This window comes from Citrus clementina, unplaced genomic scaffold (genome assembly GCF_000493195.1).
Source record: "Citrus clementina cultivar Clemenules unplaced genomic scaffold, Citrus_clementina_v1.0 scaffold_2, whole genome shotgun sequence".
Lineage (NCBI taxonomy): Eukaryota > Viridiplantae > Streptophyta > Magnoliopsida > Sapindales > Rutaceae > Citrus > Citrus x clementina.
In genome coordinates, this window is record NW_006262688.1 from 25,190,010 (window position 1) to 25,216,845 (window position 26,836).

Consider the following 26,836-nt stretch of genomic DNA (forward strand, 5'->3'; position numbering starts at 1 on the left):
CACATACAGAAGAACCCATTGGTCTCTACTTTTGTCTGATTCTATCCTTTATTACACCAAGTCTAAGTTTATCATGAAGTGGACCCCACGAAACGTTTTTCCTTTGTGGGGTCAATTGTATTTGCATAGATCGTAATCAACTGTCGTTGTTGTTATATGTAAGTCTTGGTTTTGCGGGGGTGTAAAATTGAAGAAATGGATTCAGAAAATATGTTGATGAAGCAAAATCAATGTGAATATGGTAGTAGTAGAGGGAAAGTTGTTGTTGATGGTTATAATTGGTCTTCAGAAGAGAGCCTTCTGAATTGGGTCGATAATACATTGAAGCTTGTTACACAAGAAATCGAAGGTCCTCCGAGTCCTGGTAAAATTCATGGCGGTTCTGTTGTTGCTGAGAAAGTAGAAGGACAAAGGAAGGGAAAGCAGGTGATAATTGAGCAGCAGCAGCCGCCTCCTAAAGAAAAGCTTCCTGTTCATCTTTTTACTACCCAGTTCAAGCATCGCCTTAGATGGACTCCATTACTTCATGCTCGTTTTGTTGAGGCTCTTAATGAGCTTGGTGGACCTGATAGTCAGTAACCCTTTCTCTTGCATATCATGAATTTTGTTTTTATTTTGATAATCTAGTCGTTTCAGGATAGTGTTATTTTGTTTGCCAACTTTGTGCTTAATCAAATGGTTATCAAAAGCATTTCTGAAAGTGGTTGCTTTGATTTCATGTTTATGATTTGCTTTGCTTGTCTATTCAATTAGATCTTAATCTGCATGTGTTGCTTTGTACACAGAGATGGTGTGAAGATTTTGTCATATTCATGTTCATAAGCATATCCAGTGCTTTATTTCTCTGGATGTGTGGGTAATCCAGTGCTTTGTGTGTCTGTAATGTATTTGTTTTCAAAAACAACTGTGGCTGCATATAGCACTTTGATGAGCTTATGACATCATCTTCAAAGAACAATCAGGTCAAATATTTTAGAAAACTTTTAGAATCTAAGACAGCATGATCTGATTATTTTATAAATATAAAATAAAGGAACCTTTTATATTTGCTTAGCTTATCCCCTCATGTCCAAGTTGCTAATACTACTCAATTTGGGCAGCTAATACTCTTCTACGCTCAAGGCATAAAGGCATCACTGTCCTCAATTATTTTTTCTTGGAGTACACATGAAAAGCAACCCTTATTACTTGTGACAGTAATGTCTGTTCAGCTTCACAGCACTTAACTGCCTTTGAACATAAATGGCATGTCAAAAGTACTTTTAACGGTAATCTGGGAAGTATGTGCTTCTTGATGTCTGCTGACGAAGTGTTTGTCGGATTAGTAAAAGTACTGACTATCTTGGTTGTTAATGCTGATTAAAGCTTTGTCCCGTTTGTAAAGTACTTATTGTGTTTGATTGTTGCTGATGAATTTTTTGTCAGATTAGTGAATGTATTTAGTTTCCTACTCTTCTGCCATAATAAATTGCAGGAAGACTGTTTATTGTTTGCCAAGTGCTGGACACAAGTGTCAGTTGTCATGTTCTAGAGGATTTACTTTATGTGTTTGTTATAGCATATATTCGTCTTCTTTGAATCATGTTTGTCGTATGACATTTATGCATTTGTCGGCTTCTAAAGCACTTTAAACATGGTTTAATGACAATAAATATGTTTTGCGATTCAGCTTGGGTTTCGTCACTGAAAATCTGGTTTTTCAGTAGTTTGCAGATGGTAATATGATACCAACAATATTGATGTGTTACACTAAATAAGTGCAGTTTATACTTGAATTTGTGCTTATTCACTTTTGTAATAAATGTTCCCTGCATTTCTTGTAGTGTTTATGCGATGATGAATGTATTTGCTATCTGATTAACTATTTTCCTTTTACAGAAAAGTTACAGATCTTTCAGAGATTATGTAGTAGTGGAAATATTAATGCAGTTTCCTTCAACTGTAGAATTTCAGAATTTCTGAGATTATCTTGTCAAGACAGGAAATGACATAATTACAGATGTATGACCAGATGAGAGTTAGAATTAGGACTTGATGGTACAAGATATAGAAACTTACTATTTAATTTCTTGCCGTCATTTTCTTGAATCCTCAGGTTATGTTTATTTGTTTGATTACCTCTTGATGCTATACTCAGAAATCACTATGTTCCACAATCGACATATCCCTCAACAACCTGCTAATATGAGTAGATTTTCAATTGAAAGCCCTTACAATAATCATGTTGGCTAATGACTTGCATTGCAATGTTCTTTTGAAGTGGTTTGATCATGGTATCTATCTCAATGTTATATCACTTATTGTATTCGTACTAGTCATATTATTTTCTATCTTTTGATTGTGATAATGTATCATGTAAATTCATATGAAATGTTTGCAGAAGTAACTCCAAAACGTCTTTTGGATGCCATAGGAATTGAAGGGCTCAAGCTTCACCACATTAAAAGCCATCTGCAGGTGTGTCTTCATTATTATATCTGGCTGCCATTTAGCAGCAAACTCCTATTATTAGATGTTCGCCATTTTCATTTTACCACCAACAAGTAATATTTGGTGTATCACAGAAGTACAGAAAGGGGAAGGTCACAGTGAAGGAGTTGCCATCTAAGATTTGTAAGTTTCATTTTCACTTCTACTTGTTTTGTTTGAAATTTTAATGTTATTAGTGGCTAAAATTTAAAGCATAGTGATAATCAATAAACGATATACATCGCCTTTAATAGGGTGTTAATGTTTGAGTGAACAATATATTTTTCAATACCATGGACTAAAAGGTACCACAGTTTCTCAGCTGTCTGCAGGATCGGGCATTGGTTCTTTTACGAGCAACCATTCACTCGGAGCATATGGATATAAAAAGTATATAGCTATCTGTTCATAAAACCGCTTATTCTGCTTTAGTTAATGGTATCATTTCCTTGGTACGTAAGCTAACTATTAGTTTGTGTAATGGGATTGGCAATTTGGCATGACAGCTTCAAAGGCAAAGGGAAAGACAACGAAGTCAAGAAAACCTATAAAATGCCTAAGGATTGTCAGGGACAGCTCTATCTGAAACTCCAGGTAACTTAATTACTTGGTTTGGTAATTAATGAGTGACAAATCTATTTGCTATTACAAACATGTATGTTCTCATAATGGGTTTCAGTTTTTGGTGTCAGGAATTAACTTTGATTAATTAGCCTTCAAGGTTGGAAATTTGAATGGAGAAGTTTGTTCATAACATGGATCTTCTATTAAGTAATTTCCAGTTTTCTGGTGTCACACTACCCACACAAAGAGCAAAATAACTTAAATAATTTCTGAAAATACATAACACACGTTAAGATCCTGTAGAAAGTGAAATTCCAAAACTTATCTGTTAACAACGTATGAATTTGTTTCTGTTTCATACTAAAGCTAGTACTGTGTAGGCTAAGAAATATTGTCAATATCTCAGGCTGAAACATGTAGAAAATTGTCAAATGGCCTGACACAAGAAACTGGTGAGAAGCTTGTTAATCAACATAAAGAAAGAGCAGATTCAGATGTCGAAGGTGCCGGTATGTCAAAGCAGGCAACAACACCTTCTTCCAATTCCATCCCAGAGACTAAACACCCTAAAAATAGCACACCTGACAAAATGAGAGAGTGTATCGGCCTTCAAAGGATAATTAGTAGCTCTGCTAGTTCGCAGTCCCAGAAAGTTGACCATTCTGCAACAGCAGGCTTTATTGATTCACAGGGGCACGCATTCCCTTATAATTCCACCGGTGCTGTCAATGTGCATGCTTTGCTGCCGAATGAAGTTCATGCTTCTCAAGCCCAGAGTGCAACAGATCCAAGTACAGTTTATTCTGCAACCAATGGATTCTTTCCTTCAAATGTGAATTATTCGAAGAACATGGCATATCTGAAAGACTTCCAGCCCCAGAGTGTAAGCTTTAGTTCATCTCAGAATGCATCATATGATTATCAACCTCAGAGTGGTTCTTTTAATTTTCAAGCCCAGAATGCATGTTATGATTATTATCAGCCTCAGAGTGCAGCTAACAGTAACCAGCTTCGGGATGAAGTTTTCGAATGTCTGCCTCAGGCTGCAGCTTATGGCTACCAGCCCCAGAATACTGCTTATTCTGCACCCAATAATTTGCCAACTTCAAAGGGGCATTTTTCAGAAACTGCGTATCTGAATGACTTGAATGCAGCACTTGCAGCGATAGAGAACAAAAGCCTGGAGACAATTAACTTCGACCCTGTTAACGCCCTTATTGATTGGGACAATCTTGAGATAAATACTCAAGACAAATGACTTTAGCTGCAAATTGAAAGAGCAAAGTGGCCACATGGAATCACTAGCCTCCCGACAATGAAACAACAAACTGACTTGTTAACGCTTGGATTTGGAGCTTCACCCCTCAGGTTTCACCTTCTCTCCATCATAATAGAGTAAATACAACTAAACTTGTCTGTATGTAGATAAAGAGAGAAAAAGATAAAAAAAAAAGGGACGCGTGGACTTGCATACACAGAGTTTCCGCTTAAACTTTTGTTTTGCGCCGGTGTTGTGTTCCCGGCTCAACTGCTCATAATAGACCAAATACAGTTTTTTAACTACAACGAGGTTGCCTCATCTAAAGTGTTATGGTTGGAACTTGGGAGTACTTTTGTGTTTTGCGTCCTGCTTTTTTGACACATCCTATAGGCACTGCCTGACAAGCACTTTGAGATTACTTCAGACGCTTAATGAAAGCACTTAGACGCTTAATGAAAGCTTTTGATGCTTATTTAACTTCATAAAACAAATGTACGATTCAATGATCATTGCTTTTACCCTCCACATTCAGCGAGATTTACCAATTTCTATTAAAAAAAATTTATAAAGCTGAATCGATGTCCAAACATATAAAGATATAAAGAAAAAGACTATTTAAATTCTCTTCAATGATAAAGCTAACGAAAGTACAAGGAGAGCAAAACCAACAAATTACAATTTTGTAGAACAGTCAATGTAAACTGAGAGAGGTAATCCAAAATGATGCTCAAAACTAGTAAAATAGGAAAAACAAGAACAACAATATAGGGGAATGAGACAGCATATCATAATCTCTAAATCTATCAAAAGGAAGGCTGAACCAAGAAAACTCCCTCTTCCTACGTACTGGAGTCTTCTCTACCTGGTCGATGAAGATTGATTCACAAACACAATTTTTCAGTCAATCTTTACAGACGAGAAAAGGTAATGGACGAAGTAAAAAGACGTAAGGAAGCCAATGGTGCCGGTTGCCAACATGATTGCGACTGCCATGATTAATGAATAACCAAGATATAGTAGAGCAGAGACGGGTCCACTCAAACTCTGCAGGTCAAATACCAAATAGTTGATAGAGTACAGGAACACATACAGTGCAACTGATCCTGAAGCAAAGAAAGCCTTCCACCACCAACGCCAATCCTCCACACAAAGATGCATGTATGTTAGGACCACAGACACTTCAGCGCAAACAACAACCAGCAACAAAAGAACTATCAGCAGAAAACCAAAGACATAATAGAACCTTCCCAGCCAAATGCTAGAAAGAATGAAGAAAAGTTCTATAAAGAGGGTTCCAAACGGAAGGGTTCCTGCACCAAGCACAAGAAGCCATGATGGATATTTGCGAGCAGGAATTTCCCTGGGAATCTGGTTGGTTCGCACAGGATATGTTATTTCCTCAGCTCGTGTCCCAAAGAATCCACCCAAGAGAGTAAGTGGCACAGAAATGCAGAACCAGAGGGACAAGAGCACAAAATATAAGGAAATGGGAAGAGCACTGGTACTCTTACTGCCCCAAAGAACGAAATTTAATACTGTTAGGATAACAAAGACAATTCCAGGGAAGAAGCATGCAGCAGACCAGGCAACTGATCTCCACCCTTCAGAAGTTCCCTTGATTGTTCTCCACATTCGTACAGCAACATAACCAGCAGCAATACCCAAGAAAAGAAAAAGAAATATCATTCCTGTCAGTAACATTCCACGTGAAGCAGGTGACATGAAACCCAAGGCTGCAAATATGATAGTGACAATTGCCATCCCTGTAATCTGAACACCATCTCCAACCATCACACAAAGAAGCTTTGGATGATCTGGTTCTCTAAACACATCACCCACAACAAGCTTCCACCCAGAAAGCTCCTCATTCATCTGTGCTTGAGCTTCTTTGTCCAACTCCTCATACCTTGTCAAATCCCTCCTCACAGTCCTCAAGAAAATGACAAAAACTATACCGGCAAGGAAAAATATCACCATCAGAGAATTGAGGATTGAGAACCAGTGTACACGAGCACCTTCCATCTTCAAATAAGCATCCCATCGAGAAGGCCATCTTATATTGCTCTTCACGAATTCAACCTCATAAGTGAAGGAAATCCTCTCTTGCTCCCTTATAATTTGAGACTTGTCAAGCTCCGAGGGGCACTTCACAGATGTAATATTGTCATACATGTGGAGTTTTGTCATGACTTCCGGATCATACTTAACACTGCATGGAACAACCTCAAAACCGACAATCTCATATCCAGATGCTTTCTTATCATCAGCTTCAGAAATCACACCCATACCTTCTTCCCCAGTACCAATAATCTCAACGCCACTCCCTTTATACTCGTGAACCAAAACAGTGAACTTTAGATGATTGATAATGTAATCATCATTACTATTACCCGGAGTGTACCCAACGGGGAAACCCGTCCACTGAATGCTAACCCCATTTTGCTTTGCATACCTCATCACAGGCAAGTTATCCAAAATCATATTCACTTGATACAAATCACGAGTCCTTTGTTTCAAAAGCTTAACTTCATTCTCACTCAATGGGGTCGTTATGCAAAGAAATAAAGTTTCGTTCTTATTTATCCGAAACCTATACGGAGAGTTATCAATCTGATCTCCCATAAGCAATTCCCCAAGATTCTCTGCGCTTTTCTTGACCCCACGAAGTGGTTTACAATAAGGCAAGCTATAGTAGCTAAATGGAAGTTCGGTCTCAATAGACGTTAACGAATTAACTTTGGTATCTATAGGTTCCCCATTCGAATACGTGTGCATGTAACTTCCAGGCAAATAAAACCCATTGCAAACTTGCCCAAACAGAACCGCAAACAAAAAAGCCCAAAGAATCATGGATATTTTTTCTCTCATCTTCAAATATCCAAACACTGCCTCGCTGTCTTCTAATCTACCTTAATATCATACGAATTCAACACCAAATCTACATTTATCAAACATAACTTCGTCAGTATTTGCACAACATTTCCTTCAAACAAACCAAAGATTCAACTCTAAGCAATCAAAAATAAATCAACAAGAAGTTCATTTCGAATTCTCTAATACATAGATCCATTAAACGACACGTCGTATTCAGTCACATCAAATAAAAAGGGGATTAAAAAAAGAACAATATAGATCAAGCTTCAAGACACAGCAAAAATTATGAATGAAAATAATCATATAACTCGTGAAAGCTCATAAGACACGCAATTAATCAAACATTCCAATGAAAATACGCAAGAATTGAGGGTACCTGAAGCAGATCTGAAGAAATGAATTTGGGTCGGGGATAGATCTGGGAGGATCCGAGCGCGTGAAAAGGAAGCAGAACTTTACGTTCTTGTTTAATCTTTTGGTGTGATTCTTCCGAGAGCGAACAAGAACATGGACCGGGATTTTATATATTATCTGAATATGAATTGATTTGAGTAGTAATTAAGAAAGGAAAAGAAAATGAGAAATGCATGGTTATAATAAAATAAAATTTTTATTCTTTTAAACTGGGGTTCTCGTCGGTTTAGGTTAAATTTAGTCACGAATCCGCTAATGAATGCAAAATGAACAATCATTAAGTAGTTGGGCCTTATGGACCCAAAATATAAAGGCTCGTCCCGTTTGTAGATGAAATTACGTGAATAACCCGGTCCATGTTCCTATTAGTCGAAATTTTGAAAAATCTCCGACGGTGAATTGAATTGATCCGATGCGGTTACTCAAAAGTGTAGTGCATAATCACGTAAATGTCCTCACTAGTCGAATATTCATGAGGAGCGCCAGTGGCACGGCGGTGATGAGCTTCGGTGACGGAAGCCAAGGAGCTTTAGGTCTGCCGACGTCGCTGACGGGCGTTGGCGGCGACGCCTACGAGCCCACTCGAGTTCCTGGTCTTCCCTCCGATGTTACTAGTGTTAGTGCTGGTCACTACCACTCCCTCGCCGTCACTAATAATGGAGCCGTCTGGGCGTGGGGCCGAAACAACGAGGTTCAGCTGGGGCGAGGAGCTCTTGAGTCCAGGTCAGCATTTGTTAATTCTTGTTTACGAGTTTGTTATCGGCACGCCCAAGTGTTTGTCTTTAGACCTGAACGAGTTTTAAGAGCTCACGATCGTTGACTGTGATGGGAAAGAAACGAAAATGCTTTGAATGCACGTTTGGCAACTGCAAATGTAGAATATTTTGTAGGTTTAATTGAAAACTTTCATTCCTTCAATGATCTTAATGAATTCTTCTTAGCTGGTGTTGTACACTTTTACATAAGAGGTAATTAATGAGTAGAAAGTTTCGATTATGAGCAGAGCCACATGGAATGATCCGAAGAGAGTAGAAGGGTTGGATCAGGTAAATGTTTGTGCTGCATTTGCATCTGGTGTTGTCTCTTCAGCCATTGGAGATGATGGCAGTTTGTGGGTTTGGGGAAAGTCAAAACGTGGGCAGCTTGGTCTCGGGAAAGATATCACAGAGGCCATTGTACCCTCAAGAGTCGAGGCACTTGCTGGAGAAAAGATTGTCAAGGTGGGCTTCTATGCTTAAGGTAGAAACTCCTAGCAGCACATGCTCCATTTGCACATAGAATGCTTGGATTCAATTATAATGCCATTTTGGAAATTTATTTTATCTTCTTTGATAGGTATCATTTGGTTGGGGTCATGCTCTTGCACAGACTGAGGATGGGAAATTGTTTGGTTGGGGTTATTCAGCTGATGGTAGGATAGGCAATCTTGGGAAAGCTTTGGAGAGCTCTCCACTAGATTCAAATATAGATAGATCTTCTGAAAGTGACCAAGAAATCTCGAGTTCAACTATTGAAAAAGCTCAGAAACTGGTTTCGGAAGGAATGGAGAAGGAGAAATATATGCCTATAATCTGGGAACCTTTTCTTGTGGAAGGTGTTGAAGTTGTAGACATTGCGTGTGGATTTGATCATTCCTTGGTTCTTGGCCGTAAGTAATACTTATGTAAATTTAAATTCCTTTAGTCATGTAGATATACAAGCATGTTTATTCCCATTGTCCGGTTTCAGGTAATGGCGTCCTATTAAGCTGTGGGAGCAATGTATATGGTCAGTTGGGCAGAGAGAAACAAGACATGGGAATGTTCCCAGTTGATATTAACTTCCATCCTGTGTCTATATCATCAGGCCTCGGCCATTCTTTGGCAATTTGCGAAGTACGATCGTCTAATGTTACAGGAGGTGCAAGAGGCATTGTTTCTTGGGGATGGAACCGGAGTTCTCAGCTGGGAAGAATGGGACCAGATAATGTGCCTCTGGTGGTTGAGGGATTGGAAGGCGAAAGTGTTGCGTCAGTGTCAGGAGGGCGTGCGCATTCCATGGCTCTCACTTCAATGGGAGAGGTTTGGACATGGGGTTTCGGCAAAAATGGCAGGCTTGGTTTAGGAAGTTCTAGTGATGAAGCTGAACCAATGTTGCTTGATTGTTTAGAGGGTTGTGAAGTTTTACAAGCTGTCTCAGGTTTTGATCATAATTTACTGCTGGTAGCTGATTGATGCAGCTTGAAACTGAGTTGTTTTTGTAAAATAATTCTAGATAGAAATTTACTAGTTTATTTTTTGGTCCTGCATTCTCTGTTTGGTTGGGTCTTGGCCTCATGGGTCATAAATATCCAATTGCCACCACTTATCAATTATTTTGATGGATATAATTGGCGATGATGATAAAAATTTGCATTTTTGGTTTCCTAAGCAACAAAATAGGGTTTATTATTATTATCATCATCATCACCATCACCATCCAAACAAATAAGTAATAAAAATAACCATTTTTTAACTATCATCATAATTTAATGTGAAATAAGAGATATAATAGATAAATAAACGACGCATGCTATCAATAAAAATTTTAAGACCTAAATTCTCACTTGATTAATGACATCAGATTTTTTCAAAGAGAAAATTGCTTATTGTTATTCCAGATATATCTGGATCAAATTAGAATCAGCTGATTCAACATTTAAGAAATTTTAATTTTAACTAGATACTTCTATTTCAATATGCATACGGTATTTAAATAGAAGGAAAATGAAACAAAAAATAATTAATCGAATAAAATATACAAACAAATTACTAATAAAATTGATGGCGAAAAAAAATCTTTCGCGTATTGCGTGACAGCATCACCAATCCAGCAAAGGGGCGTCAACCAAGAAGAAATCTGATCGAAGTCAAGACTCCCTACGACAAGCCGTCCCCTCTTCTCTCATCACAAAACCCCAGAGCTAGTGTGGTGAGGGCCGTAGCGTAGACTCGCTGCCGGCGTTGCTGTACGTGTGCAGTTAAAGGGAGAACAAGTACAAAGAAAGATGCTCGAAAACCCTGCTCAAGCTGCCGCAGCAGCAGATTCCGCCCCAGCTGTTGTCAAGCGCTACGCTCCCCCCAATCAAAGGTCTACAAAATCTCTCCTACTTCAGCTAACCAAAATTAATAACCAAAAAAAGTTTGATAATTTAATTTTTGTAATTTTTTAAATTGCAGGAATCGGTCTCTGAATAGGCGAAAATCCGGAGGTTCGTTTATTTCAGTTTCTTTGTTAATGTTTTTTGTGATCTGAAGTGATGTCGTTTCCTAGAATTGTAAATTGTTTAAAAGGCGATGCTAGAACTGTGAGCTCGGTGATATTGGAAAAATTGAAATCTTAGAATTGTGTTAATGTGTAATATGGACCCGGGAAGGTGGGGGGGGAGGGGGGAAGAAACTTTGTGATGTGTTGCTTCAGATTTTGAATTGAATTGAATAAGAACCAAAAAGAAAAATATGATGTTGTGATGGATCTTGTGTTTTTATCTTCTTATTTTGTCTTAGTTGCATGTGTAATCATCATGATCCGGCCTGTAAATACTTTTGTCTTTGGGTTAGCTACTGAAGTATTATCATTGTGTTTACCAGTGGGAACTTGAAAGACGTTTCATTCATGGACACGGGCTACATGCATGTTTGTTTTCATGTTAAGTATAAGGTTAATAGTTTAAGGGAGTGAGACAATAATTGTTCTGTTAGGTTTATGATGTATTACTCGCATACACATGCCATTTTTTCATAATGGACTGATTTAACTAAACTCTGCAGATCGGTCGAGCAATCTTTATGGGAATGATGGAGAGAAGAATCAGCTTGCCGCTTTGAGAAATGCTGCTGTTACAGATCATGGGGATTCAGGAAGCAGCAATTTCGCGAATGTGAACTCCCAACCAAGATTAGTACCTTTAGAAGGGTTTAGTAGAAGTGAAGGGGCTCAGCTTTTAAAGGATCGTATGTGTCCACTATAGTTTCTTATAAGGACTATTTACATTTTTTTTTTCCTTTTTTAGATTGTCATTCTCAACTTAGTTTCGACAGACAAGTGCTGTTGCATATAAGTTGTTTAATATTATCATTACCCAGCTAAGCTGACATGTGCATAATTAATGTTTAGTGCATTTTATCGCAAAATGGAAGTTTTAAACACTTGAGGTCTGAGTTAATTTGATGATTGTGAGGTTGAATGCATGCATTTTTATAATCTGTTATCTGTTTCCTTCTTGTATCTTCATTTTTAGGCGGGAGAGCTATCTGGAATCTCTTTCATGATCCATCAATAGATTTATCTGGTGAGTGAAAGAGCTTCAAAACTTTTATTTTGGTTGTCTGGTGCATGGCATCTCTCATCTGTTTTGGTTTGAATGGTATGCCAGTGTATGCATCTGAGAAGCAATAGCATTTTTATCACTACTCATTTTGGTACATTTTTCTTGGAACTTGTGTGCTTGTGTACAAGATGCTCCTTTCCTTGGTATGATAAAATTTAGGACAATCATTTGCCTTTTTCATCTTTAGAAAATTTAGCTGCAAGAATTTCATAGTTTGGTTAAGCATGGAAGAAGTTCCCAATTTAAAGTTATATGCAAAAAGGTACATGTTCATGCTGATGGATAGCTGAAATTATATTGAGCTTTTAATTATATTTTGCATTATTCCGAATTTCAGAAAGACCAGTTCTTTACTCAAGTGGTGCATCACACTTGGGGGTTAAACTTCCTCACCAGGTGAATAAAAGAACTCCCTCCCTCCCTCTCGTATACTATGCTTTTATGTTCCTATGATATGCTTTTGTGTTGTGTCTCAGATGCAGCCCCCAACAAACAGTATGGGATCTACATCGGGCACACAGATGGACTTCTTGGCTGAACTTCGTCGCAAAATGCAGGCTAGCGGTGCAAGTTTTGACAACTAACACTGACATAAGTAGAGATGTACTTTTGATTATGTCTAGTATCAAAAATGGTTTTGAAGCTGGAGCACCGGTTGTATTTGTGTTCATTAATTTTCCACAAGGGCGCTACTTATTTTTGTGGTTTGTTACAAAAAAATGATATCTTTGCACATAGGCATGCATAGTTAGACATGGCATGCACTGCTTGTATGTGATTTATATGACAAAAGCATGGTTCAGACAGTGTGACTTTTGAAACTGATCTTGCTGCTTGCAATGAAATATGAGCTTTGTGACCGAGGATGAACGCTAAAGATGCTGCCTGCAAAAATTCTTTCTCTTACTGCACGTTTCATGTTAGTGAAGTTTGTTATAGTGGATGCGTAAATGGGTGGATGAGCAGTTAGTGTTCTCTGTTTTAAAACCCTCATTGGGAATATCATCCTCTTGACCATGCTTAGCTATTAACCCCAGTACGCTGAAATCTTTACTGGTTAAACAAAGTCATGATAATTCTCCACTTATATTAGCAATAGCTAAGACTGCTGACCTGAGGGAAGGCGACCTAAAGATGGTCCAATTTCTCTTCATTCTTTCCGAAATTCGGGTTTCCTTTATTTGGCTCGATTTTTATGAGTTATTTGGCTTGATCTTCATGGGTTGTTGACCAAAATTGTTATACAATTTTATTATTATTGGTATACATAATTTGGAATGAATCAGAGAAATTTATACATGATCATTCCTTCCACACAGGAAGTATTCCTTGAGCAGCCAAGCGCTTTTCAACCCAGAAGACAACATGCCTTGCTGTGATTTTCTTCTCATCAATGAGAAATGGTTCAACCGTGCTTGCTCCTGAGCCATAGGATGACAATGAAAACCCTTTTGGTCCTGCCCAAACCAACAACTTTTGAGTGTTGCTGCCATGACTTGATACAAAAGCACGAGTTCAATATCTCAAATTGCCACTACAAAATCATACCTGCCAAGATTCCATTAGGGAAAAAAGCCCAGAAGGAATAGTTATTGCCCTTCTTCATAAATGAACCTTCCAACTGCCATTTCCAAAAACTAATTCAGCATCAAAAGATCTGATTTATGAACTTATTAAACATGTTGCGTACAGATTTGAATGGGAAAATGATGATAAATTTGTCAAGTGCTTTAATGAAAATATGGTTAGGAACCTTATTGTCTTTAAAACAAAGCTCAATGTTGGAGAGATCATCTTGAGCTTCCAGTATTGCCTTGAGTGAAGGGATCACATCCTCCTCCATCAACTCAGGCAATGGCTTGGCAGGAGCTTTTGGAGCTCTTGCTGGAGGTTTTGGCTTTGTTGGAGCTTCTTTTTCGACTGGTTTTGCCTCCTTTGTTTCAGCAGCAACTAATCACAGATGAAAAACGAGATACAAACTGCTTTTCCTTTCTAAATGTTGAACTCTAGAAGAATCAGAATTATCGCCTAAACAACATGCAATGTGATGAAAGCACTCAAGCATAGCTAACAAGCAGCAGCAACAACTAACCTGCAGAAGTAGATGTCTCTTGCACAGCAGAGCACGCTATACATCCACGCAAAGCTGCTGATGTACAAGCCATTTGCTGCAGAAAAATCACATTAGCTTTCTCAGAAGGAAAAAACCCTCTGGAGATAAAATCTACTTGAATTCAGCCACTGACTTAATCTTTAACTAGATAAAAAATTGAATTTTCAACTCACCTCAACTAAATCTAATAAATCCAAACTATATAGGATTGATTGCATAAATTATGTCATGCTACTTCTTATGTTTGTAAATAGGAAGCGGCACAGATTTCTGAGTCTTTTTCAGAGTTGGCATGCTTCTAAGAAATAAGATTGACAGCATGCAATCATCAAAAGGCATAATTCCATATGCATAAACACATGGATGTTAAATAATAATATACATATATACCAATGGGAATGCAGAGGAGGTGCTTTTGACATTCCTGCTGAAGTATGAAGAAGATGGAAAGCTAGAAACGCCTACAGCTCTTCCGCCCAGTATAGACATATCAACAATGAAAATGTAAAAAATTACAAATTACTAATATAAATTTATTCTTGCTAAAAATTATATCTATTAAATTTCTCTTATTCAAGAAATGTTAAATTTTATTTATTTGAGCCTGAAAGAAAAAGGGAAAATGTGCAGTTGAGGTTATGGTAGAAGAAAAGAAGCCACTAGGAATGGAACTTCTGATCCACATGAAGTCTAGGAGAATACATGCCACTGGTTTCTTATATATTGTTTTCTTCTGATTTGGGACTTATAATTTTTATTAGTTAGATAATAACAAAATTATTTGAGTCCTTGCGGTAGATAATGTCGAACTCTGAACTCGTGGTCCCTCACATATGCTGCCAAACACAGTCCACGTCTCCATTGATTTTCTTTCAAGGGGACCAAAATGAAATATTTACAAAACTGGCATAGGCCACTTTCCAATATTTTTGACTTCAAATTGACCGGTTTGTCATAGGATGAGTGTTTTGCGCAGCAAATTGGTGCACAGGGAATTAGCCTCTGTTAGTGACAAATTTGAGCAGCCCGTGACAACCAGCTATAAAGCAAGAGCATAAAATCACATCCCCGAAATACATATATAAAGTATTAGCTTCATTTAGAAGCTGGAAATAAAAATGTTCATAAATATTTCTGTTAAAATAAGGACATTCATTACAAAGCTATTTAACGATATGTGGGAGATTGCTTGCGAGTGCGAAGATATCGAAAAACTTGATTTTCAGTCTGCTTCCATTGCATTCCAAAAAGATGAAGCAAAGCTAATGCAGCCACATAACGAGTAGCAGGAGATGCAAAGGATGGAACTTGTATCCCCCTAATGGACCTATTTTTTCCCTTTTGAACAGGCTTGTCTGCTGAAGGATTCCACATATTTTCATTAGTCCTCAAGAGTTCAGGATTCAGACTTTCTATCTACTCTGCTGCCTTGTTTCTTGATCTCCCACAATCCACAAAAATCCAATCTATCAGAAGCTCATCACCGTGTTAAAAATGCTATAAGCCCAACGAAAATGCAGTACAAAGTAGGCTTCTATTTATCAGTAATGACATTAAGATGGAATTCGATATGCAATCCAAATATTTCAATGATAAACAGTAACCAACTGGGCGAACCTAAATGCCACACCGTGCGGTGAAAAAGTAAACATTTGTAAGAATGAATGCCATGCTCCATGCATACCAAGTTTCCTATAAATTAAAAAGCAGAATCCAACCTCGATTGAAGAAACAAAATGAGCTGTATTATACTATCGGACGGCAGCATAAGGCAACTTACACAAATTTCTTGTTGATTTAGTAAAAACTGAGGAGCACACCACAAAATATCTGATTCAGGAACATCTTAGTCTCTTCGTGTTTGTTCTTTTTCTTTCTGGGATGGAATTAGTGGTCAACCTTTTCTGCTTAAATTTCTGAACCATAGTGTATACCTGATTGAAAAGACAGATGTTAAGCAGATCAACAATAAAAGAACTTGCAAATGACAGAAAAGAAATGAACCAACCAAATGAGGAAGAAGTTTAAAAGAAAGAATAACATTTGGTTTGATCCAAGTTCCAATAAGGAATAAGGCTAGCCAACTCCAAAAGTAAGTGATTATCAAAGGCAACTCTTCATAAACAATTCTTATCATGTGAAATTGGAGGGGATTTACCCATCATTACCTTCCTTACTCCAGATGTCAATCCCATGCTTGCAAGAGTTCCGCCGTCCACACATTTCCAAGAAAGAGTTCCTTTATCTTGTTTCTCAACCCATTTGTCAATCCCCCCTTCATGCCAAAGCAAAGCAAACCAAGGATACGTTCATTTACATTTTCAAAATTTATATAATAAGAGAAAAACAATGAAGATAAGATGGGAGGGAGAAATAAGCTTCAAACCTTTTATACGTAAGACCAATAACTCCACATGCACCTTGAGTCGAATGTGAGAGAAAATATGGACAAATTCTCCAACATCTTCTCGCAAAATTATGCTACAGTTGTTTCGAGGGTCAAGATTGAATGATTTCTTCAAAAAGCACTCAGCGGCTTCTCTCCTTGTGGTTATGTCAGTTTCTCCATCCAATATAATAGATGGGAACTCCCAAAGACCAGCAAGCAAACCTTCATCTCGCCTTTTAACAAGAATAAATACACCGTCAGGTTGGGTTCTCTCTGATTCATCATTACCTCCCAGTATCTCTACAACACAAGCAGCTGAAACATCATGTCTTTGTCTGGCCTTTAGAACCTTCATAGGATAACTTGTGACTAGAACTGAATTGTCACATTTGGACATAGAATATGCCTGGCATTTGTCTGAAACAGGACATGAAGTACAATTTGGGTTCAAAGGTGTGCATATGACTGCACCGAGTTCCATGAGTGATTGGTTGAAATCCCCTGGCCGGCAAGAATCAACTAGTTGAGTTGCCAGCTTCCTGTCCAATTATTTACATGCACTAAAAATATTGAGAACACAAACATAAATTATACTGTCATTACTTTTTCTCTCAAAATAGGCTTCATTGTTGCATTAGTCTTAATTAACACGAGAATGCACTTTGATTATGTAGATGTATCAATGTTTCTCCAAACCATCATATTGCGGTACTATGAATAAAACTAATAAATGATACGAGAATGCAATTTACTAGATTGTGTAAATCAATGAATCAAAGCCCTCCAACAAACAAAAAAACAAAAGGGTCATGAAAAGGAAGTTAAATAAACTGTGTTCTGGACTCACCAAAAGTTCTTAACAGTCGATGTGTCTTTTGGATTTGCAGAGATGGCCTTAAGTCTTGCAAGCACCCTTATTACATTTCCATCAACCACAGGCACCACCTGAAATAATATGCTTTTAAAGAAAAATTCCCCTCATATAATTTCAGAAAAGAATGCATAAGCCACTAACCTCTTTAAATGCTATGGAGGCTATTGCTCCAGCTGTATAGTTACCAATTCCAGGAACCTTCCGTAAATCAGAAACTGTATTTGGAAACCCATCTCCCTCAGCAACAATCATCTTTGCTCCCTAATTATGGAACATCAAAACACATATTCTCAATCAAGACAAACATACTCTCATCTGAATATTCTTAAATCCGAATCTTTTGCCTCAAAGCTCTTTAGGTACACACTTATCAACCTTCCAGCACCAACCATATCAAAATTAAACAATTGCTATGACTGTGCCTGCAAGGTACTAAGTTTTCAACCATAAAGTCATTACCTCTAACAGAAACCGTGCTCGTCTATAGTAACCTAAACCTGCCCACATCTCGTTCACTTCCTACACAAGATATTAACACACATTACATCACACAAAGCAAAAAGAAACAATTTCGTAACAATGACAAAGTTACCCTACAAGCAAAAGAGTAATTTAAAAATTAAAAATAAAAACATTTTTGGCACCTCAAGAGATGCTTTAGCAAGGTGATGAATGGTGGGCCATTTTGTCATCCAACGGTTGTAATAATCAATCACAGTTTGAACTCTCGTTTGCTGCAACATAACTTCAGAAACCCACACACCATATGCTCTCTTTTCTTTTTCTTCTTCTTTATCACTTTCACTTCTTTCTCTCCATGGCAGCTCCCTCTGGTTCTTGTCATACCACTGTAACAAAGACTGCCTTATCTTTTTCACCTCCTTTTCGCTAAATAAATCTTCTATGTCTTCTTCTTCCAATGGCAATGCCGTTTTCTTTTCTGGTAACTGTCGTTCCTTCTTCTTCTTCGTCTTCCTTTCGTTGTCCATTGTTAGAGAGCAAAACGAGCTATTTTGTTCAAATGGGGTGCTTCTGCTGCTGCTGCTTAATGATGTTCTTAGTTCAAGACTCGAGACCGCACTAAAAAGGGATTTGTTCCACAGGACAAGTGACATGAAGTCATTTGTTATTAGCATCTATTGCCATTTTGTTGATACCTGATGATAGGGACGATTCTGAGACAAGTGGTAAAACCATACACATAATTGTTATTAATATAAAGTATAAGACTTATTTGGTAATTTGTCAAAACTTGGCTCAACAAGTCGGGGCGCAGCCCATCCGATAGGGGCCGAAACGGCCCGTGGTGAGCTCTAACATCATCTACAGCATTTCGCACGTGCCAAACGTGGACGAAAATCAACCATCATCGTGACACGTGGATTCCACTGATTGGCATTAAATTAAACCATTCTGAACCCAGCTCAGCCCTACAAACCCATGATGTCTCCGATTATAGTGGAGGACAAAACATGTCAGACAAACTAACACTTACAGACTGACGTGGCACACATCTACCCGTCCATTAACAATCATACAGTATTGACCCCACGACCGCAAATCAGATAAAGTAAAGAGATATTGCCACAATATCTTTCACTTGAAATTTAGTATTCCATTAAAGCTGATAATGATATTTTGATTGTATAATACATTTTTCTGTTGTTTAATATAAAATGACAATGATATAGATCGTATCAAGGATTAAAGATTCTTGCTTTATGTAAGTTTGGACTCTGCTGAGAGTTGCAAGTAAGTAGATCTGAAAAGCGGAAAAAATTTAGAACACAGAGGAGGAAGATATTGAAAAAACAAGAAAATGGAAGTGGGGTTTCTGGGTTTAGGAATTATGGGCAAGGCCATTTCTATGAACTTGCTTAGAAATGGATTCAAAGTTACTGTATGGAACAGGACTCTCTCTAAGGTATTGTATTGAGTAACACTGGTTTTCTGTGCTTATTTTGTTCTTGTTATTTAACTTTTACGATTGAAGATTATGGTGTTGTGAAGTAAAAAGCTTGAAATTTTGTTTATGTTGTTTTTGGTACATGTAGTGTGATGAACTCGTGGCACACGGTGCTACAGTTGGAGGAAGTCCAGCAGAAGTAATTAAAAAGTGTACGATTACTATTGGGATGTTAGCTGATCCTGCGGCTGCACTTTCGGTTTGTATTCTTTTGTGTGTTTTGTGGTGTTTGACGACTTCATTGTTTCAGTATTAGTTTTATGTGTGATTCTTTTAATTGGGGTCTGGTGTTTTTGGGATTGATTTAGGTTGTCTTTGACAAAGGTGGTGTTTTGGAGCAAATTTGTCCTGGGAAAGGTTACATTGACATGTCAACAGTTGATCATGAAACTTCAATAAAGATCAGCCGGGTCTGCCTTTTTGCTATTTTTTCAGTCAATTTTGTTTGGATAAAAAATGTTTGTTTTGAGCTCAAATTTAGATTCTGAATAGAGAATATGGGACGTTTGGGTTTTCTACATGGTCTTTGTAGGGTGATAGCTTGTTGTATTATTATAGTTTTTTTATATACTTATTCATTTTAATGTTATGTAGTGCATAACAGTGATACTGAAGTTCACAACGGTGATACATCAAGAGATCTTTTAGGTTGCTATAAGTTGCTATATTCTGCTGTCTCCTAAAACTAATGTTACTTTTGAAGATTTGTCAGGGGAGGGCTTTTTAACATTTGATGATAAATTTTTGTTGTATTCTACAGTCTGATTGTCCCTTGATGGGGTATTGCTTATAAAATGATTGAATTTGGAGGACAGAACAAAAGAGTAATAAAGCATAATTTACTTCTTTTCGATATCTGCAGGCAATTACATCAAAAGGCGGTCACTTCCTTGAAGCTCCAGTTTCAGGTAGCAAGCAGCCTGCAGAAACTGGTCAACTAGTAATCCTTTCTGCTGGGGAGAAGGTAAATTGATAGATAGGTTCACTATTCTGCAGCATTAATATCTAGTTCATATTTTGACTATGGCCAATTATGTCTTGAAGCTAACAGTTATGAGGAAAAAGAAAGAACTCTGTATATTTGCTATTGATTACTTTTTAAAGCAGGGGTTGTGCTTGTCTGAATTCAGCCATCATGTCAATGCACATTTTTGTCCTTTTTATAACTCTATATTTAAACTATTTGTCGGCTACAAACTGTCCTTTTTTGAAAAAAAAAAGTCTGTGCAGTGTTAACTGGATTACATAACTGTTTCTAAGTGTAGGCACTCTATGATGAAGCAATTTCAGCTCTCAATGTAATTGGAAAGAAGGCCTTCTTTTTGGGGGAGGTCGGAAACGGAGCAAAAATGAAACTTGTTGTTAACATGATAATGGGCTGGTAATGGTTCTTTTTTAAACAAGATATAATTCTTGGTTTCCAAATGAACTAGTTGAATTATTCAGCAAAGGATATTTAGTAGTCAACTCATAAGTGTACATTTTCATTTTGCTTTCTGTTAGTTCAAAATACTGGAGCTCATGGTTTTAATATTGTTTTCAGTATGATGAATACATTTTCTGAAGGACTTGTACTGGCTGAAAAGAGTGGACTTGACCCTCGCACTTTACTTGATGTACTGGTGAGGGAGCAGCCAAGCACTTCTGTGTCAGGTTATGTTGGTTTTGAGCTAGCTGTTGATTTGTATTATGTCTTGGCAGGACCTGGGTGGTATTGCTAATCCTATGTTCAAGGGGAAAGGGCCGCCTATGCTCCAGAGCAATTATGCCCTTGCCTTTCCTCTTAAACACCAGCAGAAGGACATGAGGTTGGCTCTTGCCCTTGGGGATGAAAATGCTGTATCGATGCCAATAGCAGCAGCTGCTAACGAGGTAATTCTTTTTTCATCTTCATTGCAACTACAAATAATTAAATTTTTCGTTCCCAATTAGGACGTAGATTCTCACCTGGTGCAGGGCGCACAGTTTTAATAAGACTAGCTAGTTATATTGGTTTTGATGGATATCTTTGGCATGTATTGTGAAGGAAAATCACTCATTATTTGTTTTAAAAGAAAAATCATCCATCATTAGGAGTACATAAAATAGCATAATGTATCTACTCTGGAAGTGTTTGTTAGTGGATACCATTACTTCGAGCAAGCTGTATGCTTACTGAATCTGATATAAATATGTTTGCTGCAGGCTTTCAAGAAGGCCAGAAGTTTGGGGTTAGGAGATAATGACTTTTCTGCTGTTTTTGAGGTTGTGAAAGATCTGAAAAGATCATCTTAACATTGTACACGTTTGAAGTTATAGCTTCTCATGTAAGATTGCTCAAATCTTTGCAGTATGGAATCCATGGCTTTTGTGATCATGGTGGTAAATGGCTTTTGATATAAAATGTGCTCATGGATTTGTAGCGAATAGCTCTTAATGGGGATTCTAATTTTAATTTATTGCTATATCTGATGTGAATTTGTTTGAAGAAGCCCCATGATCACATAAAAAGCTGATTTGCTATTCAATACTACGTAGATTACTTACTATTATCAGAGAAATTTCCGATTCTTGTTATGTTTTATCTATATGGTGCGGATAGACGTGTTAGACAATCCAGAAATGTACCAACATTTTCTGATTTTGAATTCTGGTAGCTGTTTTTCTGCAATTTTACCATGCAACAATGCTATTTCATGGATTATATTAACCTTAATTTCTTCCTCTGGAGAATTGACCACAAGATGACGACTCATGAAAATTTATTCCATGATCAAACTTTTTGATGTATAATAATGGTTGTCTGAAAAATTATCAATGCCATTCCGTAGGAAGGTTTCAAGTCTTTGAAAAGAACAATGGGGCTCCTCACATTGTGAGTGCCATCAGACCAAACCAGTGATGCAGAAGCTGTAGATTTTATAACATTCGGCTCTTCTCGTCAGTTTGGGGATGGTAAAATGTCGGCCTCAGGGGCTTGACAAAGCCCAAGTCTGACCCTCTCATGTCCTTTGTCGGCCTGATTTGGGTCAGTCTTTTTTGGGCCAAGCCGAATAGTTTGATTTTTTACATTATAAAATTTAAAACAATATATTATGTTTTACAAATTTATAGTTTATAAAACTCAGTTTTTTCGTTAGATTATATTTTTAAAAATTAGCCTTTCATAATTTAAAATTTTATATATATGTTATGAGTGGGTCAAATAGATATTAAGATTTGTATTTTAATTAAAATAATATATATTTCTAAATTTTTTAGCATTTTTCGGACTTTCAGGTCAAGTTCAGGCCTTTTAGATGAAACTTGAACCCGGCTGAAGTGCTCAGGTGAACTAAAATTTTCTATCATCCCTCCATCAATTTCTCCTAGTGTTCTGATTACATCAATGCTTTTTTTCCCCTCTTTTTCTTCACCCCACTTCAAATTAAATATATTCTTTAAGAATTAAACCGCTTTTACTAAAAAAGACCAAACCAACTAGACTATATATACTTACATCAAATGCCTTTAAAAAAAAAATTAACTTTTTCTTTACAAAAAATGAAGCTTTAGTTTTGACTTAATAATAGAATCTTTAACAACAAAAGAGTTTTGCTCAATTCTGCAATAATGAAACATTATGGAAACAATCAATAAATAAAATCCAAGCATGACTTCATTTTCCTTTATAATTAAATTTGGTTACTCAGCACAGCTCTCTGCATATTGATTTATGAAGCAGTCTATCCCACGATGAAACTGTAATTTTTATAATTGTTATGACATGTTATTATAAATTAATAATTTACTAAATTAAACATATAACTGTTATGATATCCTATTAAATAAAATGTGGCTCATTGTTACTTTTTTTTTTAAAAAAAAATTATACATAGTTGGATCTCATCTCTAATTTTTCATATTGCATCTGAGAGTTCTGGGGTTGAATTCTCAAATATCAATAATTATGAATTTAATTTTTGGTTAATTTAATTTATATTTAGTACAATAATTCATATTTAATTGATTATATTGATAAAATACAATAAATTTTATGTTGATTAAATGTATTTTTCATTAAATTGTAAATATTGATTAATACCTTTTTTCAATTAATAGATTGTATATGATTCCGATACTTTTAATTCATAGAAAATTTACAGTAGTGACATTTAATGTTCTCTTAAGTGCATTCTATATGGATTTAGTCCAGTTTTTTTCAGTCAATATTTTTGTTATTAAGAGATTTTTTTTAATTATTAAGGTTATTTATATCAAGTTTATTATGATACAGTCTAGAATTCTATCCTCACAAATATTGAAGGACATCTACTTCACCTGTAAACTTGTGTGAGAAATAGCTAATTTTGTTTAAATTTTAATTTGGACATGAATGAGGAAAGTTGCTTCCCATAAGAGGCATATGGGTTTGTTATCAAGACTAAAGAGATTAAGAAATAATTAGTTGTTACAAGCCCTCAAAATGATCTAACTCTTTCATTTAACAATGAATTCTGCGGTGCATAGCCCTATCCTTAAAATTTAAACCTGAAATATTTGCTCCACCCCTTATTTTTTGGTTGTAATTGATTTTGTTTTTGAGTTTGCTTTATTATTTTTAACACATATATTTCGAGTGCTACATTTTTCAGTCATGATGTTCTTAAATGGCTATGTTTATGGGGGTCTAGTCACAAATTGCAACCAGAATCAAACTGCATAGTTTTTATTGGGTTTTATAATCGAACTTGAATATAATGCTGAGCTTATTTATACTTAGCTCCTCATATTTTTCTACCACACATGCATGTGTTAACAATATACGATTAAAATTTAATTAGTTTCATATTCCATATTCAATAATTATCTTGAATCTTTTAAAAGATTAGTAAAAAAGTCAGCTCAGTACTGAATCCAAATATTTAATAATCATAGGAAATTAATTTGATTATTTTATCTTTGTATAATATAAAAGGAAGAAATTGCCCACGAAATTATATTAATTTTCACAAAATTTTATAGTATCATACAAAATATTATATTTGTATTTGTTGATTTGCTGGTTATTATTTTACATTATGGTATATGTGGTTATATTATAGGATTCAATATCATTTATTGTCGTTTTAAGTACCATTTATATTGGGTGGTGATATTTCCACCCTCAAATTGTGTGAACCACCCCACTTTAAAAGATTAATTATAAAAGAGTCACATTATTTGTAATTATTTTAAATTAAGATTAAATTTGAAGAGTTAACTAATTATATCCTCATTAATATGATTATTCAGTTTCAATTAAACTAAAAAAATGCACTTGTGATATGATATCTCACGAATTTTATTGACTATGAATTTTATACTATTTATCTTATGAAATTTTGTTGGATGTGAGAAGCATCTACTTGATTAATTTTTTTGAATTTTTTTGTCTATTTTAAAATTTAAAAAATAATGTGAATTTTTTTAAATGTGGTCGAATAAAGTTAGAAATGCCAAAAAAGAAGGGGGTTCATAGAATTTTCGAAGGGAGTGACAATAGAATCATACGGCATATAAGGACAAACTTGGGTCATTAGCTGGCTCACAATCGCAGATGCATGTGTCTGTCTCAATTGGGCCAACAGAATTCCAACTTCAGTCGCGGGCCTGTGGAAGTAAGTACGTGGGCAACACAAATTCAAATCGCATTATGCTATTTTTCCCCTTTTTAAATCCTTATGAAACCCCTATATGTTATTTACAGTTCTAACCTCAATTCAAGCTATATATAGGTCAAGTGATGTACAATAAACTCATAAAAGTATATGATTGGTATAACTTATCTAATGACAAATAAAATTTATTTAAATCTAAAAAATTATTTTTAAAATTTTTGGTATTGTTTGATTGTATTTTAAGTAGAATTTTTAAAAATTAAGTAATTTGCTATCTATCTACTAAAAAGGCACAAATTTTAAATTTTTGAAAATTGAGATTTTAAATTCTTTTTAAAGAGTTAAATTATCGAAAGAAAGAAAAGGAGCGTATAATTTTAGTAAGAGTGAGGTTATTTGAATCTATCAAAATACTCATTAAGCCCATTTTTTAAATAAACTTATTAATAAAATTTAAAATTTTACTTTATAAACCTACCTATATATCCAAAATAGCCTTAAATAAATTATTATTGCATCAGCATGTATGAACCCATTTCGATGTTTAGATTTATCAAACTAAATATTAAGATATTTCTCAGTTATCTTTTACTAAACAATTATAATAAGTAAGGTTATAACTAGTGAACAAAATCAAAATTTTCAAATTTAACTAACCAACCACACATTTGGACTGAAAAAGCAGAGAGAGAGAGAGAATTAAAATGATTTTGCTTGACAAAGACGAAGAGGATGACTGGATTCGAATTAAACTCTTACTTACCAATCAAATTAGCCTTTTTAGTTAACTCACTTTTATGCCTGCCACTTTGCCATATCCTTACCAATCAAATCAGCATTATAATAATTAATGTCATTTATGCTTCGTTATGCTTTTTTTTTTTTATGTTTGTTATTTGTTATGTACATAATCGAAAGAAGATTGAATATAGTTTAGTGCAGCCCCATAATTCAAGAACAAAGATATCAGGTCCTGAAATGAAGGCAAGTAGCTCCACCACCAGAAACCAGTTTGCTAGAGCAAAAATATCGCACAATTACTTGCAGATGGGAATAGTATTAAAGTGGGAAAAAAAATCTCTTTTAAAACAATAGAAATGGGTTTAAACACGGTGTAAAGAGTAAGACTCTTATTTAATTTTTATTACTTTTGTCTATAATTGTAATTTTTTTTTTTTTACACCCAGATTTTTGAATACTTTATTAAGAAAGAGCTAGTCGATACAACTTATTTGACTTAAATTGTTCAGATTCCGATTTTATTATCTTGTCGCCACCTTGTTGAATCCACATCTTAATGAATCTTTAGCCCCCACTTCTCTTTTGATAGTTTAATTTGTCCACAAGAAATACTTGTCGCCTATAGAAAGAATCCATTCATTATGACAAACGACCTTCCCAGAAGGGACCAATTATATAGAACTTACCTAGCTATAGGACAGACATAACAGATGAAAACCATAAGACTAATTCGTCATAACAAAATTGTGCCAACACAAACAACAAAGACTGATTTCTGTAATTTCTCCTATGTAGTCTTAGTCTTCCATGCACGAAAACCCTCCCTACATAGATGAGCACATGCCCTTCCATGAGGAATTTAAATCACTCGAAGAGCAAGCATTAAATAATTAATAGAAATAAAGTGATGAAGAATGGAAGACTAATTCTTCGTAACAAAGTTGTGCCAAAAACTATAATTGTAATTTGGTTCGTAGAAAAATATTCTAAAATTTGAGTTTAATGAGTATTTTACAGGGTTTAAATAGCCCCAACCTTTTAATAATCTTGTTGAGGATCGATACAATGGATAACATAAATATATATAAAACTCAATCATCACACTTTCAATGAATAGCATAAACACCATATACTTATAAAATAACTACGTAATTTACAAATTTTATATAATATGTTGCTGATTATAAATCTAACATATCAAACTA

At 35.8% G+C, this 26,836-nt stretch overlaps 6 protein-coding genes across 10 annotated transcripts; 3 read left to right on the forward strand and 3 right to left on the reverse strand.

Moving 5' to 3' along the window:
* Positions 1 to 4,914: 4,914 nt before the first annotated feature.
* Positions 4,915 to 7,849, reverse strand: LOC18051635 (transmembrane 9 superfamily member 12). The gene is made up of 2 exons (XM_006447818.2): positions 7,545 to 7,849; positions 4,915 to 7,232 (listed from the first exon to the last, which is right to left on the reverse strand). Exon 2 carries the CDS (start codon positions 7,160 to 7,162, stop codon positions 5,192 to 5,194), a length of 1,971 nt encoding a protein of 656 aa, XP_006447881.1. The 5' UTR covers positions 7,163 to 7,232; positions 7,545 to 7,849; the 3' UTR covers positions 4,915 to 5,191.
* LOC18051636 (ultraviolet-B receptor UVR8) lies at positions 7,847 to 9,915 on the forward strand. The gene is made up of 4 exons (XM_006447820.2): positions 7,847 to 8,305; positions 8,586 to 8,802; positions 8,918 to 9,230; positions 9,311 to 9,915. The coding sequence occupies exons 1-4, from the start codon at positions 7,995 to 7,997 to the stop codon at positions 9,793 to 9,795; spliced, it is 1,326 nt and encodes a 441-aa protein (XP_006447883.1). The 5' UTR covers positions 7,847 to 7,994; the 3' UTR covers positions 9,796 to 9,915.
* Positions 9,916 to 10,345: 430 nt separating this feature from the next.
* LOC18051637 lies at positions 10,346 to 12,807 on the forward strand. Its single transcript, XM_006447823.2, is given in 8 exon segments — positions 10,346 to 10,690; positions 10,780 to 10,811; positions 11,371 to 11,553; positions 11,841 to 11,891; positions 12,268 to 12,314; positions 12,316 to 12,326; positions 12,407 to 12,467; positions 12,469 to 12,807. Coding segments are annotated over 8 exon segments (492 nt in total). The 5' UTR covers positions 10,346 to 10,607; the 3' UTR covers positions 12,493 to 12,807.
* Positions 12,808 to 12,880: 73 nt separating this feature from the next.
* Positions 12,881 to 14,717, reverse strand: LOC18051638. 2 transcript variants are annotated; one of them, XM_006447826.2, is made up of 5 exons: positions 14,434 to 14,717; positions 14,023 to 14,098; positions 13,684 to 13,880; positions 13,479 to 13,551; positions 12,881 to 13,387 (listed from the first exon to the last, which is right to left on the reverse strand). In XM_006447826.2, the coding sequence occupies exons 1-5, from the start codon at positions 14,530 to 14,532 to the stop codon at positions 13,233 to 13,235; spliced, it is 600 nt and encodes a 199-aa protein (XP_006447889.1). In that variant the 5' UTR covers positions 14,533 to 14,717; the 3' UTR covers positions 12,881 to 13,232. The 2 variants fall into 2 exon arrangements, with proteins under 2 accessions (XP_006447889.1, XP_024047288.1); XM_024191520.1 differs by lacking the exon at positions 14,434 to 14,717 and adding an exon at positions 14,217 to 14,409.
* Positions 14,718 to 15,098: 381 nt separating this feature from the next.
* On the reverse strand, positions 15,099 to 18,421 carry LOC18051639 (adenine DNA glycosylase). Of its 3 annotated transcripts, none has more exons than XR_002907027.1 (8): positions 17,951 to 18,421; positions 17,766 to 17,825; positions 17,448 to 17,567; positions 17,280 to 17,377; positions 16,430 to 16,971; positions 16,212 to 16,318; positions 15,824 to 15,977; positions 15,099 to 15,478 (listed from the first exon to the last, which is right to left on the reverse strand). XR_002907027.1 is itself a non-coding variant. In XM_024190108.1 (7 exons), the coding sequence occupies exons 1-7, from the start codon at positions 18,419 to 18,421 to the stop codon at positions 15,879 to 15,881; spliced, it is 1,497 nt and encodes a 498-aa protein (XP_024045876.1). In that variant the 3' UTR covers positions 15,099 to 15,878. The 3 variants fall into 3 exon arrangements, 1 of the variants encoding a protein (XP_024045876.1); XR_002907026.1 differs by having other exon boundaries at positions 15,099 to 15,509; XM_024190108.1 differs by having other exon boundaries at positions 15,099 to 15,977.
* Positions 18,422 to 18,904: 483 nt separating this feature from the next.
* On the forward strand, positions 18,905 to 21,800 carry LOC18051640 (glyoxylate/succinic semialdehyde reductase 1). 2 transcript variants are annotated; one of them, XM_006447828.2, is made up of 8 exons: positions 18,905 to 19,230; positions 19,361 to 19,471; positions 19,581 to 19,682; positions 20,135 to 20,236; positions 20,538 to 20,653; positions 20,816 to 20,894; positions 20,974 to 21,144; positions 21,457 to 21,800. In XM_006447828.2, the coding sequence occupies exons 1-8, from the start codon at positions 19,126 to 19,128 to the stop codon at positions 21,544 to 21,546; spliced, it is 876 nt and encodes a 291-aa protein (XP_006447891.1). In that variant the 5' UTR covers positions 18,905 to 19,125; the 3' UTR covers positions 21,547 to 21,800. The 2 variants fall into 2 exon arrangements, with proteins under 2 accessions (XP_006447891.1, XP_024047783.1); XM_024192015.1 differs by lacking the exon at positions 19,581 to 19,682 and having other exon boundaries at positions 18,919 to 19,230.
* Positions 21,801 to 26,836: the final 5,036 nt, after the last annotated feature.

Excerpts from the sequence above, each read along its gene's own strand:
- LOC18051635 (XM_006447818.2), bottom strand. The coding sequence starts at position 7,162 with ATGAGAGAAAAAATATCCATGATTCTTTGGGCTTTTTTGTTTGCGGTT.
- LOC18051636 (XM_006447820.2), top strand. The coding sequence starts at position 7,995 with ATGCGGTTACTCAAAAGTGTAGTGCATAATCACGTAAATGTCCTCACT. Across the intron at positions 8,306-8,585 it reads CGAGGAGCTCTTGAGTCCAG|AGCCACATGGAATGATCCGA; the intron begins GTCAGCATTTGT and ends GATTATGAGCAG. Across the intron at positions 9,231-9,310 it reads TCATTCCTTGGTTCTTGGCC|GTAATGGCGTCCTATTAAGC; the intron begins GTAAGTAATACT and ends GTCCGGTTTCAG.
- LOC18051638 (XM_006447826.2), bottom strand. The coding sequence starts at position 14,532 with ATGTCTATACTGGGCGGAAGAGCTGTAGGCGTTTCTAGCTTTCCATCT. Across the intron at positions 14,099-14,433 it reads CCTCCTCTGCATTCCCATTG|CAAATGGCTTGTACATCAGC; the intron begins GTATATATGTAT and ends ATTTTTCTGCAG. Across the intron at positions 13,552-13,683 it reads TTTGTTTTAAAGACAATAAG|TTGGAAGGTTCATTTATGAA; the intron begins GTTCCTAACCAT and ends TGGAAATGGCAG.
- LOC18051639 (XM_024190108.1), bottom strand. The coding sequence starts at position 18,421 with ATGTCACTTGTCCTGTGGAACAAATCCCTTTTTAGTGCGGTCTCGAGT. Across the intron at positions 17,378-17,447 it reads CCTCCATAGCATTTAAAGAG|GTGGTGCCTGTGGTTGATGG; the intron begins GTTAGTGGCTTA and ends ATATTATTTCAG. Across the intron at positions 16,972-17,279 it reads TCGACTGTTAAGAACTTTTG|GAAGCTGGCAACTCAACTAG; the intron begins GTGAGTCCAGAA and ends ATAATTGGACAG.
- LOC18051640 (XM_006447828.2), top strand. The coding sequence starts at position 19,126 with ATGGAAGTGGGGTTTCTGGGTTTAGGAATTATGGGCAAGGCCATTTCT. Across the intron at positions 20,237-20,537 it reads TCCTTTCTGCTGGGGAGAAG|GCACTCTATGATGAAGCAAT; the intron begins GTAAATTGATAG and ends TTCTAAGTGTAG. Across the intron at positions 20,654-20,815 it reads GTTAACATGATAATGGGCTG|TATGATGAATACATTTTCTG; the intron begins GTAATGGTTCTT and ends TATTGTTTTCAG.